General features: G+C 37.1%; 1 protein-coding gene across 1 annotated transcript; it reads right to left on the bottom strand.

Moving 5' to 3' along the window:
* Positions 1-9,087: 9,087 nt before the first annotated feature.
* Positions 9,088-10,793, bottom strand: LOC110805512 (BURP domain protein USPL1). The gene is made up of 2 exons (XM_022011131.2): positions 10,634-10,793; positions 9,088-10,162 (listed from the first exon to the last, which is right to left on the bottom strand). The coding sequence occupies exons 1-2, from the start codon at positions 10,682-10,684 to the stop codon at positions 9,326-9,328; spliced, it is 888 nt and encodes a 295-aa protein (XP_021866823.1). The 5' UTR covers positions 10,685-10,793; the 3' UTR covers positions 9,088-9,325.
* Between the last annotated feature and the right edge of the window lie 7,337 nt (positions 10,794-18,130).

Below are 18,130 nucleotides of genomic sequence, written 5' to 3'. Positions count from 1 at the left end.
GTTAGACTAGAAATACATTTTTATGTTTAAAATTAGTAAAGCATATGAATTTATTGGTTTAAGTGGGAGCCCTTTTTAGTCATAAACTCTTGATTAGGTCTACAAATCCTTAAGGTTAAAACAACTTGATTAGAATTAATAAGGACCGAATAATTGGTAGATTATTGGTGCCCTTGATTAATTGCTGCAAATGTTTACGTGATGCATAATGTGTTTTACTAACCAGCTATGTGGGCCATTCATGATAATGAATGGGTGAATGGTATATATTGTATATGTACTGTTTTGCAGGTTATGAAGTGACTAGTATGGCCCAAATAGGATAGAAAATATGGTCTGCGTACCATTAATTTGAATGTAATTGGTCTAAAGTACCAAAGTTGTTTTTCTATTCAAATATGGTCTGCGTACCATCAAATAGTTGTAATTAGTTTTAATTATAGCTTATCCTATTTGAAGAAAATGGTGCCTCCCACGGAGATTTTCAAGACGGACTTTGAAGTTAAAGCTTCAAGATGAAGTCGGGCCATACTAGATCACATTTATCTTATGCATGTTTTAAGTTATTTATTGCTTTTAAATATGTCTTAAAATGCATGAGATCAAGAGCTTGATTATGTTGCATGATTAAGGATTTTAGTTCACTTAAAATCTAACCAACATAGTAAGAGCGTTAAGTTCCAAACTTAAAAATTGAGTTAAAAGGTGCCATAAAATAAAAAAAAACACTTGCTTGGATATCCTTTACATCAATCTAGTAATAATTTTCGCTCAGCGAGGTGTTACTTATTGGTCCTAAAGGGGAAAGGTACACAAATAATTGTGAGTACATGTTAGTTTTGGTGAAACTCAACGATATAAGTAAGGAGTCCTTTTATGTCGTGGCAAAATCGATAGGTTTACCTAATAAGTTCTTAGACGTACCTATCAACCAAGAATAGTTTCTAGACTATTAGCAAAAGGCTTTTGCTTACCTAAGATGTTTTAGGATTAAGTCGACAAACTGTGCTTAGTTCTTCAATGATTTTAGGATCTTGGAATCATTTTATTCACACCTGCCGGAACACATAACTTGAATAAAATGCTTAATAAACATTGAATTATGCATGTATGCTAGAATTTAAGTTTATTAAGAGAAACTGTGAATGGTTATTTATTTGTTTATTCTTTTCAATTGTAGTTTTAAATATGGCAAACAACAATTCATTCAACATTCGATCAATTCTCGAAAAGGAGAAGTTGAACGGGAAGAACTTCCTTGACTGGCAAAGGAACTTGCAAATAGTTCTTATACAGGAAGAAAAGGAGTATGTCCTAGAAGAGGCGATGCCCGAAGCCGCAGGCGACGGGGTCACTCAGGCAGCCCTCAATCGTTGGATTGATGCCAACAAGGATGTGAAATGTCTAATGCTCGCCAGCATGAGTGCGAATCCGCAGAAAACGTTCATCAACTCAGATGCTTTCACAATCATCAGTGAGTTGAAGAACATGTTCCAAGATCTGGCTCGAGTCGAAAGATTCGAGACTCATAGGCAAATTCTTGAGACCAAGCTTAAGAAAGGCGAGCCCGTAAGTCCACATGTTCTCAAAATGATTGGACTCATTGAGAATATGAGTCGGCTGGATCAGCAATTTTCTCAGGAAATGGCTATAGACACCATCCTCCATTCTCTTCATAGCGGGTATGATCAGTTCAAACTGAACTACAGTATGAATAGTCTGGACAAAACGCTCACTGAGCTTCACGGTATGCTGAAGACCGCTGAAAAGACGCTCAAAAGTGATAAGCAGGATGTGCTTATGGTGCGTGGGGGCAAGTTCAAGAAATCTGGAAAGAAGAGGAATGCTAAGAAAGGTGGCAACAAGACCAGCCCAACTAAGCAAACTGGCGCCAAATCTGTAAAGAGGAAGGTCAGTCAACCCACTTCTGAATCCGAATGCTTCTACTGCAAGAAGAAGGGGCATTGGAAGAGAGATTGCTTTAAGCTAAAGGAAGATCAGAAGAACGGAACAGTCGTTCCATCTTCAGGTATTTTCGTTATAGACTGTATACTTGCTAATTCAACTTCTTGGGTATTAGATACAGTTTGTGGCTCACACTTATGTTCCAATCCACATGGACTAAGAAGAAGTAGAAAGTTAAGCAAGGGTGAAGTCGACCTACGAGTGGGAAATGGAGCACGGATTGCTGCATTAGCTGTAGGAACTTACTATTTGTCGTTGCCCTCCGGGCTAGTTTTGGAATTGGAAGAATGTTTCCATGTTCCAAGTCTTACTAAAAACATCATTTCAGTTTCTTGCTTAGATGCTAAGGGATTTTCCTTTTTAATAAAAGACAATAGTTGTTCGTTTTATTTTAAAGAGATGTTTTATGGATCTGCTAGATTAGTCAATGGACTTTATTTATTAGATCACGACAAACAAGTATATAACATAAATACCAAAAGGGCCAAAAAGGATGATTCAGATCTCACCTATCTGTGGCATTGTCGATTAGGCCATATAAACTTGAAACGCTTAGAAAGACTTCAAAAGGAAGGAATTCTAGAACCATTTGACTTAGAGGATTATGGTAAATGCGAATCATGTTTACTTGGCAAAATGACAAAGCAACCTTTCTCTAAAGTTGGAGAAAGAGCAAATGAACTATTGGGTTTAATCCATACAGATGTATGTGGATCAATGAGTACAAATGCTAGAGGTGGTTTCAGCTACTTTATCACTTTCACTGATGACTTCAGTAGATATGGTTATGTCTACCTAATGAAGCATAAGTATGAATCATTTGACAAATTCAAGGAATTTCAGAGTGAAGTAGAGAATCAATTAGGAAAGAAGATTAAGGCACTGCGGTCTGATAGAGGCGGTGAATATCTGAGCTATGAATTTGATGACCATCTGAAAGAATGTGGAATTCTATCAGAATTGACTCCTCCTGGAACACCACAATGGAACGGTGTGTCGGAACGGAGGAACAGAACCTTGCTAGACATGGTCAGGTTAATGATGGGTCAGGCCGAACTTCCATTAGAATTTTGGAGACATGCACTAAATACAGCTGCACTCACTATAAATAGAGCTCCGTCTAAAGCTGTCGAAAAGACTCCATATGAATTATGGTTTGGAAAGCCTCCAAATGTGTCTTTTCTGAAGATTTGGGGATGTGAAGTATACGTCAAACGATTGATTTCAGACAAACTTCATCCAAAATCTGACAAATGTATCCTTGTGGGCTATCTAAAGGAAATAAAGGGGTATTACTTCTACAATACATCTGAGAACAAGGTGTTTGTTGCTCGAGATGGTGTCTTTTTGGAGAAAGATCACATTTCCAAAATGACAAGTGGGAGAAAAGTAGACCTCGAAGAAATTCGAGTCGAACAACAAACTCTAGAGAATGCTCAAGATGACATTCAGGATGAAACTCAGAGATCTTTAGAAGAATCTGGTGAGAATCATGGTCAAACTAGAAATGTTACCCCGCGTAGATCGCAAAGATATAGATCTCAACCGGAAAGGTACTTAGGTATTTTGACGAACGAGAGCTATGACGTTCTATTACTTGAAAGTGATGAACCTGCGACTTACAAACAAGCTATGACGAGCCCTAGCTCCAAGCAATGGCAAGAAGCCATGCAATCTGAATTAGACTCCATGTCTGAAAACCAAGTATGGGATTTGGTCGATTTGCCAGATGGCTACCAAGCCATTGGAAGCAAATGGGTTTTCAAACTGAAAAGGGACAAGGATGGGAAACTTGAAGTTTTCAAAGCTAGATTGGTTGCAAAAGGTTACAGGCAAGTCCACGGTGTGGATTACGATGAAACCTTTTCACCAGTTGCAATGCTAAAGTCTATTCGGATAATGTTAGCAATCGCTGCATATTACGATTACGAAATATGGCAGATGGATGTCAAAACTGCTTTCTTAAACGGCGTTTTAACAGAAACTGTGTTTATGACACAGCCTGAAGGTTTTGAGGATCCAAAGAATGCTAAAAAGGTCAATCTACGGATTGAAGCAGGCATCCAGGAGCTGGAATATACGTTTTGATGAAGCAGTCAGTGACTTTGGTTTCATCAAGAACGCAGATGAATCTTGTGTATACAAGAAGGTCAGTGGGAGCAAAATTGCTTTCCTAGTATTATATGTCGACGACATATTACTTATCGGAAATGACATTCCTATGTTGAACTCTGTCAAGATTTGGCTTGGGAAATGTTTTTCGATGAAAGATCTAGGAGAAGCACAGTACATATTGGGCATCAAGATTTACAGAGATAGATCTAAAAGGATGATTGGACTTAGTCAAAGCACTTATATCAATAAGGTGCTTGATAGGTTCAAGATGGCGGACTCCAAGCGAGGCTACCTACCCATGTCTCATGGAATGACTCTAAGCAAGAATCAGTGCCCAAAAACACTTGATGAGCGTAGACGAATGAATGGGATTCCATATGCATCATTGATTGGTTCAATAATGTATGCTATGATATGTACACGGCCGGATGTTGCGTACGCACTCAGTGCTACGAGCAGATACCAGTCAGACCCAGGAGAGGCGCATTGGACTGCTGCCAAGAATATTCTGAAGTACCTGAAAAGGCACAAAGATGACTTCCTGGTCTATGGTGGAGATGATGAATTAATTGTTAAAGGCTATACGGACGCAAGTTTCCAAACCGACAAAGATGATTTCAGATCACAGTCTGGGTTTGTCTTCTGCCTCAACGGAGGAGCAGTAAGCTGGAAAAGTGCTAAGCAAAGCACCATTGCGGATTCTACAACTGAAGCGGAGTACATTGCTGCACATGAAGCAGCAAAGGAAGCTATATGGCTAAGGAAGTTCATAGGTGAACTTGGTGTAGTCCCCTCCATTAAAGGACCAATAGCCCTGTATTGTGATAATAACGGAGCTATTGCACAGGCAATGTTGGAATTTAAAGATGGAAAATCGCTCAAAACCTGCCTGCCAGGTTTTGGAAAACCGGCAGGTTTTCCCAAAACCTGTCTGCCAGGTTTTCCAAAACCGGCAGGTTTCGAGCGTGAGTTGAAAAACGGACTTAAAAGGCATTTTTTGAAGTGCACCGAAAACCGGCCGGTTTTGAGAAACCGGCAGGTTTCGAGATCGGCTCTTAGTATTGTCCGTTTTTGATCTTCTCTTTGGATTCCTCTTTTATGATAACCTTTTATGTATGATTTATGGACAATTATCATTCTGATTATGATGATTAAGTTGGTCCATTATTTCTCTTGATTATGGGGGTTATAAACCCTTCATTATCATGGATTTAATTGGTGATTCAATACCATTGGATTCTTTTGAGTCCTTTGGTTTCTTTGGGTTGTTTTGTATTCTCCTCTAATCCTATAAATACATGCTTCATTTCTTGATTTGTTTACAGGAAAATCATTCCCTTATCATCTCCCTTTCTTCCTCTCTTTTGGGCATAAGTTCTGGTAACTCCATCTCACACCCAAGAGTGCCATTGTGTGTTGAGGGTTGTGTAAACCTTAGGGAACGAATCGGTGAATACAATTGTGCACCCCGGTTGCACCGAATCTCGTTTTCAAGGCAGTGGTTTGGTTACCACGGCACAACAAGTTCCGTAAGTCTTACTTTCTTGTTCTTCATTTTAGCCTTGAAAACTCTTAATCTACAACAGGCAAGGGAGCCTAGACACCACCAGAGAGTCAAGCATGTACTTCGTAGATTTCACCTTCTACGAGAGTTCGTTGAAAGAAAAGAAGTCGAGATAAACAAGATTGGAACTGATGACAACATATCAGATCCATTGACTAAACCTCTCCCGCAGGCGAAGCACAACTCGCACACTGCAGCTATGGGAATCAAGCATATTGGAGAATGGCTTTGATGACCCTGTTTAATGTTTTAAAGTTTTAGAGTTTAAATCTTTGTAAAACATTATTGGTTAATCATTCACAATAAATGAAAAGAATTCATTTTTCCATTTAATTTGTGGTTTATTAAATGATGAGTCCCTTCAATTTGACGATATATTCAAGATAGACTGTCAGGACCAGTCTTGTGACTAAGAAATGTCTATCAAGTGAACTTGAATGTCAAAGGTTGAAAATGGTCCCTAGTCGGAGTTTTCTATAAAAGTTGGACGCATAGAAAACGTTAGACGACTAGAATGCAAGATGACTAGTAGTTCTGTTTCTTGAACTATGTGGACATGGCAATGTCATAATCATTTGCATAGATACTTACTTTGGGAAGACTAGTATCGGACAAGACCTATGAAACTTTACTGTAAGAGATGAAAATCTGTCATAAGTAAATTTCATTAAAATTATTAGACACTAAATCCTCAATACCTGAGTGATTTGAGATTACTTGTTTGAGAACTGGTTGCTTTGACGTTGACCAACCGTCGCACCGTAAAAGGAGGCTATAAAGGCAACGCTCAGGTAATCACCTATCAAACGAAGTCTAATCTCAAGATCGCAAGATTGGGATTGTCCTCCCATAAATCGGGATGAGATGCTTAAAAGTTGTACAAGGCCACTCGGAGAGCTAGAAACTGTGAAATGCATGGCCGTGCTCGGATGAATCATAGGCTATGATTATCTGTTTATTTGATCAGTTGAACTCTGAAACCGAGAAACACATCTGGACATAATAAGGATGACAACTCTTACCTTATGTTCAAGAGCAAGCATCGAGCGACAAAGGAATTAGGAAATGCACACTTGTCCCTAAGGACAAGTGGGAGACTGAAGGAAATAATGCCCTTGGTCCAAATATGCATTCTATGTTAAGTCTAATAAATGCGGTTCAGCATTAATTAACAAGTTAATAATTCAGTGAGATCAAGTGAGCTGAATGCCTAGCTAGAGGCCGCTTCAGTTCAAGTGGAATTAATGATATTAATCCACAGCTTACTCTTGACTGAACCCGTAGGGTCACACAAATAGTACGTAAACGGATCAAGTATTTAATGGCATTAAATACTCCATCTATGGATATTCGGAATCGACGGATCTTGGTTTCAGTGGGAGCTGAGATCGTCACAGGCAAGAAATGAATACTCCGGAAACGATGATATTGCCGGAAACGGAAATATGGATCGTATCGGAAATATAAATATTATCCAAGTCGTAGATGTTGCCGGAAACGGAAACATGGTACGTATCGGAAAATATTATCGGAAATGGAAATATTGCCGGAATCGGAAATATTGCCGGAAACGGAAATATTGTCAGAATCGGAAATATTATCGGAATCGGAAAATAATTCCGGAAACGGAAATATTAAATATTTGTCCGAAACAGAAATTGATTCTGGAATCGGAAATGTTGAATATTGTTCGTATCGGAAATGAATTCCGGAATCGGGAAATTAATCGGAAGCGTATCGTACGAATTAGCATCGGACGAGGCCTGCCAGACGAAGGCCCAGCACGAAGCCGGGCCATCGCCCAACAAGCCAGCGCGCCACAAACGCACCAGCCAAGGCTGCGCCAGGCCCACCGCAAGGCAGGCCCAGCGCGCGCCAAGGCTACGGCAGCGTGTGGGCTTGCGGCAGTGGGCTGCGAGCTCGCGGGCTGCGCGCGCGCGCATGGCGCCCCTCCTGGGCTGCTGTGCGTGCGTGTGTGTTTGTGTGCTACTCGAATCCTAAAGCTACCGAGATTTGTCATATGATTAAATCTAATCCTAAAAGATTTAGTTTATTTAATTAGAGTCCTAGTAGGATTATAATTAAATAAATTAGTATCCTAATAGGATTCCAAATCCTTTTCCATAACTCTATAAATAGGTGCCTAGGGTCACATATTTAAATCGAGCATTCAAGTATTCAAAGTGAGTTTTTGAGAGCAAAATTCAGTCACACAATTGCCTATAAAGTGCCGAAAATTCAGAGTACCTTAAGGGCGATTCTAGTTGGTCAATCTTAAGGCGGATCTGGACGTGTTGTGGACTATCTACGGAGGGACGACACTTGGAGTCCTAAAGACTTGTTCTTGTTCGGTTCGGGCGCAGCTAGGGAGGGCACGCAACAAAGAGTATGCATCTAAACTATGCTAAATGATTATGTGTAAATAATATGTTTTCCTGGCTTTATGGTTTTTCCGCATGATTTATGAATTGTCATATGTATCATAACCTAACACGCAAGTATACTCTGGATATTATCACTGAAGCAGGGTTGTCTGGCGCTAAACCTTGTGGATTCCCGATAGAACAAACTCATCGTTTGGCTCTTGCAGATGGCCCAATTCTCCGGGATCCGGAGACCTATCGCCGTCTTGTTGGGCGACTTGTTTATTTGGCTGTTACACGCCCTGATCTCGCTTATTATGTGCATGTTTTGTCTCAATTTTTGCAAGAACCCCGGGTCGCCCATTGGGATGCTGCTTTACGAGTTGTTCGTTATCTCAAAGGCACACCGGGTAAAGGAATTCTTCTTCGCGCCGACAGTGAGTTAACTCTTCAAGGTTGGTGTGACTCCGATTGGGCAGCTTGTCCTATTACTCGCCGTTCGCTTACATGTTGGCTTGTTTTTTTGGGTCAATCACCTATTTCATGGAAAACAAAGAAGCAACATACAGTTTCCCGATCTTCAGCAGAGGCAGAATATTGCTCAATGGCAGCAGTTACTTGTGAATTAAAATGGTTGAAAGGTTTATTGTTGAGTCTCGGAGTTCACCACCCTAAAGCAATTCCTTTATTTTGTGATAGCCAGTCTGCTTTACATATTGCTAAAAATCCGGTCTTTCATGAGCGTACCAAGCATATTGAGATCGACTGTCACTTTGTTCGTGATGTCGTCACTGAAGGGCTTATTGCACCATCTTATGTCGCAACTAAATCTCAACTAGCAGACATTTTTACTAAGCCTCTAGGCAAGAGTCAGTTTGATTACTTGTTATCCAAGTTGGGCATTTTCGATCCTCACCATGCTCCAACTTGAGGGGGGTGTTAAGGTAATTAGAATTAGGATATAATTCTAATACTAGAGGTGGTATTTAAGTTAGTTTATAATTCTAGTCTAGCTGCGTTATCCTATGCCTAGTAGGATTAGCATTATCTATGTACTATATATTTGATGATCGTAATACAAGATACGCAAGCTTTTAGCCTCACATTAATATCTTTTCAAGAACGCATTGCATGTTTTAACAATTTAGGCCTAAGCCAAACATGAAGTATGCCCTTGTGATCCTTACAAATGTAAAGCATATAACTTAACTTAAACAGCCACAAAACAAGATTTACAAGGATAACATCAAACAACATTACTTAACCAGATGCTCATAATCTTAACCTTGATTTCACACACTACACTTACACTACACTCTTAAGTAGCAGAACTAGGGGATGACAAAACCCATACTAGATTATCCCGAGGGAACACGTGGCACACAGGAGCAGCCCCGGGCTCGAACCCAAGCACGCGAAACGAGACATGATGTGGGTCCCACTGAGATGTATCCATGTGGCAAATTGCAACAGCTTCAACTCTCTGCCCATCATCCTGACCCTCAAGTGAGACCACAAACAACTTATTGTCACTCACTTGCCCATGACAATAGTACACCGCATAAGGGTAAGGCACAGGGTGACAACCAACCATCTTAGTAGCAATAATCTCCTTAGGAACTTCCAATATGGTATAATTTTGCAAATTAGGGATCAAATTTTTCATTGGAGTAGTGGTTAAAACCTCGAAATTTACGCCTAATCCGAAGATTTGGCGTAAATTATCAAGCATAGACTCTAGAGAGGTGGCACAAAACTTGGTCTCCCCTTTTAAAGGAGGGAGTTCACAATGTGTAAGGGTATGTTGTATGGCTTTGGCTTGAGGTGAATCTTTAGGAAATGAGAAAAATTCAAGGATTTTGTTAAGTTGAGTTGATGAAAAGGGGATTGAATTTGATTCTTGTTTAGAAATCATATGAGGAGTAAAAGATGAATTCTTTATGGGAAAATATAATGGGATTTTTTTACCAAGTTTAAGGTCATCTTTGTGAAAGAAGATGTTCCATGATAGTTCCATGTGAGATGATGATGATGATGATGATGATGTATGGGCGTGCATATGTTGATCATCATCATGAACATGAACATGGTTAAGAAAAAAATTATCTTCACCCTTTTCAACTCCTTTTGTTAAGAAATAGATTACCATCATGCACTGCAAAATTTTCAATAATTATCATAAGATACATAAATAAAAAATAAAAAATAAAAATAAAAATAAAGATGGAATATAAAAAGGGAAACTATCATTGGTAAATCCTTGTAATTACACCTTTGATTCGGTAATAAAAATAAAATAAAAATTATTATCATACAAATGAAAATTGAAGGATGGAAAATAAAAAATAAAGAAAAAGTCAAATTAAACACATTAAATTATTAATTAATTAGCAATATTATGTGAATATGTAGTGATAATACCATGACATGAGAGAAAGGAAATTATATGTAGGTAATTTTATAATAAAATCTATAAGTGAAAATGAATCAATAAGTGAAAATGTTTTTTTTTTTTTTTCACATCGGAAAGTGAAAATGAATCATCAAGGGAATATTTTAATAGAATTTTAATTTATTTAAATTGAAGATTAATTGAAAAACAAAAATGAAGGAATAGAAAGATTACCAGCAAAAGGAAGAGGAGGAGGAAGTTGGAAGGTTGTAAAAGACTGCCCATATCTTCGTTGTCTGCTTTTTTTACTTGTAGAGTTGTAAGTGCGATATTGGAGTTTTGTGCCTTCTCAATGCATTTGGAAGGGTATTAGGGAAGAAGAGGAGTGAGGGAGCATCTTTTTTTATATATTTTTTATTTGTTTATAAAAAAGTTGGACTCAGCTCGTAGACTTTTTTTTTTACTTAAACTCATCTCGTACGATAAGTCTCAAGTTCGAATCTCATTTTTTTTCATTTGTAATTATATTGCCCATGTACCTCATTTAACTTGAAAAAGTTTCACTACAAGAAATTGTACTATTAACGACGGGAAATCTCGTCGCGAAAGGCCAATAATCGTTGACTAACGATGGGATATCCTGTCGCGAACCCGTCATAAAAGGGGACGTCATTAATAGAAAATCCCGTCGTAAATTCGTCGTAAACCCGTCGTAAAAGACATTTGCGACGGTTATTCCCGTCATTGTTTGGTTGTTAGCCCCGTCGTAAAAGGCTTTTGTGACGGGATTTTTGCCCCGTCGCAATTAGGTTGTCGTTAAAGATACATATTTTTGTAGTGTTTTTAACTTAAATAGATTTTGAACCCTTTTTTAATTAAACTTTGAATAGTGATATAATGGTTATTATTTAACCAAATAAGTTAATTAATAGTACTACTCTCTTTGTTCTCGAATATTAGTCTTATTTGGAATCTTGACTCTATTTACAATTGAAGAGAATCTTCTAATTTCTTTCCAATATGTACTTCAAAAAATATTCACGTAAAATCTTATTTTGTTCGTCTTAATTTGTAGTATAACAATATCAAATTTTTATGGAGTATTTTTTTGACATGCGTATTTGGAGATATTTGTGTGTTAAATATTGAGTTGAAACGAGTTGAAAAGTAAAAACATAACTAATATTTAAGAACGGAGGGAGTACATATTTTTTATTTTTGGTGAAAAGGAGGGGACTAGCCCCTAAAATAAAAAACTAGACGCAGAAAAGGAAAATAAAACTCGAAAACGAAAACAAAGACAAAAAACAAATAGCTAAACAGCTAAACTGAGCTAATTAAAGCTAAGCTGCTAAAGCTAGCACCATCCTTGTAATTATTATACGTCTGAGTCCTCCAATAAAATGGGCGAAGATCCCTAGGGATTGCTCAAAGATTAAGAACAACTTGCCTTTGACTTTTAATTTTCAACTAATGATATTGTATATCGAAGAATCTCCTTATTCTTTAACCCTCGACTTTGAGACCATCCTCTGATTATTCCTTAAAGAAAAAAAAAACTAGAAAAATACTAAAAGCATATATTCCCTGAATATAAAGAAATTACTTAGTGATGAAAATGGAAATTTGCCCCCATGACTTTACTACTAAGCTTAACCCTTATTTTCAATTGGAGAAAACTATCCCAACTTCACAATAAAGTTCTTTTGTAAAAGTAAGGAAATTTTGGTTTTTTTTTATTCTTTAACCTTAAAAATATACAATTTTTGTATTTACTACCTTGTGAAAATTTTATTTTAATTTACTGCCTTAAAGTATGTTTTTGTTTGGAATCACTACCACTTTACAATTTTTTCATTTCAAAATTAAGATATCTCTTTCATTTCTTAATCCTTTAAAGTGATTTAAAGTTTATTATTTTCCTTTTTCTATAGGGATTTCATTGAGATGACATTTCAAAACAATTCTCTTTATAATGCACAATTTTTTAAAAATTTTTAAAAATTATTTAATTCGTTTTACCTTTTACAAAATTTAAAAACAATATCTCTATGGAATCCTCACACGTGAAGGAGAAAAATGAATTTTGAAACACTTAAAATGATTATGAGGCGAAAGAGATATGTCAATTTTAAAATGGAAAATTTGTATAGTTATGATTCCAAACAAAAACATACTTTAAAATAGTAAATTAAAACAAAAATTTTAAAAATACATACATGAGTGTTGGGGTGTTAAAATGGGCCCACCATTTTAACCTAAAAGCCAATAAAATCCACTCAAGCCCAATATCCCTTACAAGGCCTCAAAGGCCCAACAAAGGCACTATATATACCCCTCAAAGGGCAAGGTAAAGGGGCCATTCTCTAACCCTAGAGAAGCCACCCTACTCTCTCTCCCCTAAACACCTCATTTTATACATCAATTGTACTGACTTGAGTGTCGGAGGCTCCGCCTCGGGGACCCCCCCTTGGCCCGGAGTTCATCTTGCAGGCACCGTACGTGATCGGAACTCAAGACATCAAGGACGCTCCTTCCATCGTTTCAACCCCGGAACAATTTGGCGCCGTCTGTGGGGATCGAGAGCAATAACCCATGAAAATCCACATTTTCATACTATTATGTTCAACCGCAAAAATGGCCGGAAATCTGAAATAGCCGACCAAAAATTACTGTTTGTCAACAAATTACGTTATAATGGGTAGTGTGGTGACAAATAATGTTGCTACAAATTGTTGCTACAGATCGTTACTACATTTTGGTGGCCCAGTAGCCTCAAGGCCAAGTAAAGATGCTTTCCCACTCTCCCAGATCTGCAAACTCATTTTCAGAATAAAGAGGATTCATTTTGCTTGAGTACAGATTTTTGGAGCCAGTAACAGCTCACGCGTGAAAGTTATGAATTTGGAAATAAAGCAAGTTTCCACAACTCAGACTCAACTGAGCCCACAATCACCTTGCACGATTGGTAACAACAGCATACATTGGCATGATGGCACTACATCACTTCCGAAGGTAAAAATCCGAAGGATAAAACCGAGCCGAAGGTAAAAATCCGAAGGATAAAACCGATCCGAAGGTAAAAATCCGAAGGATAAAACCGAGCCGAAGGTAAAAATCCGAAGGATAAATCCGAGCCGAAGGTAAAAATCCGAAGGATAAAACCGAGCCGAAGGTAAAAATCCGAAGGACAAAACCGAGCCGAAGGTAAAAATCCGAAGGATAAAACCGAGCCGAAGGTAAAAATCCGAAGGATAAAACCGAGCCGAAGGTAAAAATCCGAAGGACAAAACCGAGCCGAAGGTAAAAATCCGAAGGACAAAACCGAGCCGAAGGTAAAAATCCGAAGGACAAAAATCCGAAGGTAAAACCCGAGCCGAGATTACAACTCGAACCGATGTTACAATCCGAGCCGAGGTTAAAATTCTGAGCTGAAATCGACTTTCACTTGGAAGTGATCAAAATCAAAACCCAACCCATTTTTCAAATAGAATTGGGTCTGGGGGGCATTTGTTGGGGTGTTAAAATGGGCCCACCATTTTAACCTAAAAGCCAATAAAATCCACTCAAGCCCAATATCCCTTACAAGGCCTCAAAGGCCCAACAAAGGCACTATATATACCCCTCAAAGGGCAAGGTAAAGGGGCCATTCTCTAACCCTAGAGAAGCCACCCTACTCTCTCTCCCCTAAACACCTCATTTTATACATCAATTGTACTGACTTGAGCGTCGGAGGCTCCGCCTCGGGGACCCCCCCTTGGCCCGGAGTTCATCTTGCAGGCACCGTACGTGATCGGAACTCAAGACATCAAGGACGCTCCTTCCATCGTTTCAACCCCGGAACAATGAGTATTATTCCACAAAAATGAAAAGATATCTTCAATAAAAGTGAGTGTCGTGATTAAGAAGGTAAGAGATCAAAATTGATTTTATTAACATTTGTTTGTTTATTTCAAAAATATGGTACCCTGTACAAACACACATATGTACCGACACACATATCACCAATTTAAATTATTTTCTTTGCTTTACAAAGTATATTTTTGTTTCATCTTCCGTTTTCATCCATTTCTTTTGTTAAACTTTTACAAAGGGAATTTTTAACAAACTTTTAATCTAACTTGACCTTTTATCCCACATGTAACCTTACATGCAAGTCCTTTTTTTTTACGAATTACTTCCTCCATTTCTAAAAAATCGTCATATTTGACTTTTCACGGTCTCCAACACACGACTTAGAACGTAAATATCTCTAAGTTTACGCGCGTACATTTTTTTTTTTAAAGTTTATATTCCAAAAATATATATTAAAGAGAATAAAATGAGACCCCACATGACTATATTATTTTATAATAGGGCAATCTTTTGTTGACGGGGAGATTACTATTTTAAATTAATTGATATACACCGTACTTGTTTAATTTCCTGAAATTTAAAGCACGCGTCACATGCATGTTACTCCATCCGTATTTATTTAAGGGATGTACTTGTCTTTTCCGGCCGTATTTATTTAAGAGGTACACTTGCTATTTTTAGTAACTTATCAACCCCACCATCTAATTAAATAATAGATCTAATTTATCTTATGACCTACCATCCTATTAAACAAATAATTTCATAAATCCACCCCACCTCCCACCTCACCAAAATGACATGGTCCCCACTTATTTATTTATTAAAATATCTACTAATTCCACTTGCTTAATTATTTTATTTCATTCAATTCTTTTTCTTAATACCCGTGTCCGACCAAGTGTAAATAAATACGGAGGGAGTAATCTTGAAAATATTATTACATGGCCGGAGAAAGATTGAGCGATTTCCTTCAATATTGTTTAAAGAACATCAAATTCCCAAAATGCGCCACTTTTTAACTTAATTCCCACCATACCGTCCACGTCAGCATTAAAACCGGTCTTTTTTTTTAACGAAGCGACACTAAACCGCTATCTCAGATAGCGGTTGACTTAAGTAAACCGCTATCTGAGATAGCGGTTTATAATCACGTACTATTTATAAATGGTAAAAAAAAAAAACCGCATTAGCTATATAGGGGTCGAAACCCTCGACTTTCTACTTAGGAAACAAATGCTCTATCCACTGAGCTACAGACACTAATGTTTGATAAGGTAAAATTGAAAATGTTTATAATTAATATTAATAAATGGCTAAAAAGAAATAAACACATTAGGTAGGATTCGAACCCACGACCTCCTGCATGGAAATAACCCACTCTATCCACTGAGCTTCAGACACAATTGATGTCACAAGAGGTTACTTCTAAATTATATTTCTCTTTAAACTGTAATTCATGTTAAAAATAATTTACAAGTAAGTAAACCACCATCTGAGATAGCGGTTATGTTTTAACGCAAACCGCTATCTGAGATAGCGGTTTATAACATTGAACCGCCATCTGAGATGGCGGTTTGCTTTAAAACGAAACCGCTATCTCATATGACGGTTCAATGCTGAACCGGGAAAAAAAAATTACTTCTTTTTCTCCCTTGCTTACGTGGACGGTATGGTGGGAAATAACTTAAAAAGTAACGTATTTAGGGAATTATTGGATCTTTAAGCAATATTGAAGAAAATCGCTCAGAAATATTAGGCCTAATTATTTTACCTTTTTCTTAATTAATTTGCGCCGAATTTGTGGCTTTAAAAGGCGTTGGATGTTGACACTACAAAGTGCAAATGAAGTTGTTTCAATGTTTCATGACACTTTCATCATTCCCTCTCAACTTGAATCATTGAGGATTACTTTTGTGGCATACTTAATTTCACAACTTTGCGCGCCAAACTTACATCATTATGAGTTCATGCTGAGACTTTTATCAGTGTTCCAAATCTCTTTTTTTTTCCTTATATTGGGGGTGGGAAATTTTTCTTATATATCGAAAATAATGTATTCACTTCAATTGAACACTGTTAAAATTCTAAACTGAAATGTTATTAAGGAGTATAAAATGGAAAGAGTACAAGACTAGTTTGAACACTGGAAAACAAAAGTGCATCAGTCGCATTGAGAATTTTGCGAACATATACTGTGAGTATTTTTTCCCATATTCTTTCTCTCTACGTCATTATGAGAAAGTATACGTTGAGGATTTGTACGTGTTTCCAATCGCAACGTTCATAAAACTGTCATTACGTTAGCGAAAGGCGGTGAGGTTAATGGAGTACTCAGACAGGATACAATATCACATATTCACATGCGATAGAGTTATGTTATAACGAGTATGTTAGCTACGTAGTAATATGCGATAAAAGTCCATAGGACATTGAAAATCTACTATATACAGGATATCTAGTGTATATTTCCTATAAATAGAGGCGTATATCGACGAATAATACGGGACAATCTAATAATATAAAAGGTCATTTCCTCATATTTTAATGGTAAACCTTAATCTTTTTTGGGGGTTAAATTATTGAAAGTAGATATACCTTCATCTAATCATCTCTCACCCTTCTCTCCCTAAAACGAAACTTAGAGCATCAATTGTAAGACAACTCTTATTTGTCCCCTCTTAGTCCCTTCTCTCATCCACATCACTACCATCTCTTAATAAGAGTTACCCATAAAAAAACCCAAGAAATAGATTATCTCTTATTTACTACTTCTTAACTACCTTTTTACATATTTTTCCTTTTTAAAAAGAAAATAAAATCACAAAGCAAACACAAACCTACACCTCAACCTCACTCTTATTTCTAAGAGCTACCTCTTATTTAGAGGATGTCTCAATCAACCTCTAAATAAGAAGGGGCTAAGAGTTACCACATTTTATCCGAAAAAGAAAAGTTAAAAGGGAGCTAATTTAAGAGATAGCTAATATTGATGCTCTTAATTATTTTTGTAGGGCTTAGAAGAGAGCAAATATGTACTATAATACTCCGTAATTGACAATTATCTGCTCCCATTCTCCCATAGCCTGCATATGGAAATACTAGTCACGCAATCTCATCATTTCATGTCAATTCTTGTAATAGTCTATATATAATCAATATATTATCATGTACGTAATGATGATTATAATGTGGAACACAAGTACACAATATCTTTACGTGTCATGAATTTATTCATGATGACTACATTTTGTGGAAATAATTCTTTAAAATATGGGGCTCCCGCTAGGGAGGATGTCAAAATCGCAGGTTGTTATATTTTTGTAAAAATATAACCAAAAAAAATAAAAAAATTGTTACATATTTTAATCGAAATGGTACTACGTTTTTAATACTTTTTTAACGAAATGGTACATGTTTTTATCGAAATAGTACTCTGTTTAACGAAATGTTACTCTTTTTTTAATGAAATAGTACTCTTTTTAAAATAAATGGTATATATTTTGGCGTTGTGATGTATTTGCTCACACATCACAGCATGCCGCCTTGGCGCCTTGCCGATCTCGTATACGGGGTGTGCCAAACCACGAGTTTAGCTAAATAGCTAACACAACGTGTGTACTCTTAATTATGTGTAAGCAAAATGGTGCACTGTTTGGAATTGAGTGCATTATACTATATATATATGATATATAGTGATGATACGTACCACTGGTACATGTATTATACTCCGTAACTTATAAGCTTCAATTCTATATTAAACTGTTGATGATGGTTTTACATGTAATATTAGCTAAGCACACAGTTCGTTGGTGAAATTTTCAGATACAAGCAAATCTTAATTCATCATCACAACACCAAATAATTCACATTAACAAA

Source organism: Spinacia oleracea, chromosome 4 (genome assembly GCF_020520425.1).
Source record: "Spinacia oleracea cultivar Varoflay chromosome 4, BTI_SOV_V1, whole genome shotgun sequence".
NCBI lineage: Eukaryota > Viridiplantae > Streptophyta > Magnoliopsida > Caryophyllales > Amaranthaceae > Spinacia > Spinacia oleracea.
The sequence above is the reverse complement of the archived record's forward strand: the minus strand, read 5'-3'. Positions and strand labels throughout refer to the sequence as shown.

Excerpts from the sequence above, each read along its gene's own strand:
- LOC110805512 (XM_022011131.2), bottom strand. The coding sequence starts at position 10,684 with ATGGGCAGTCTTTTACAACCTTCCAACTTCCTCCTCCTCTTCCTTTTG. Across the intron at positions 10,163-10,633 it reads TCCTCCTCTTCCTTTTGCTG|TGCATGATGGTAATCTATTT; the intron begins GTAATCTTTCTA and ends AAAATTTTGCAG.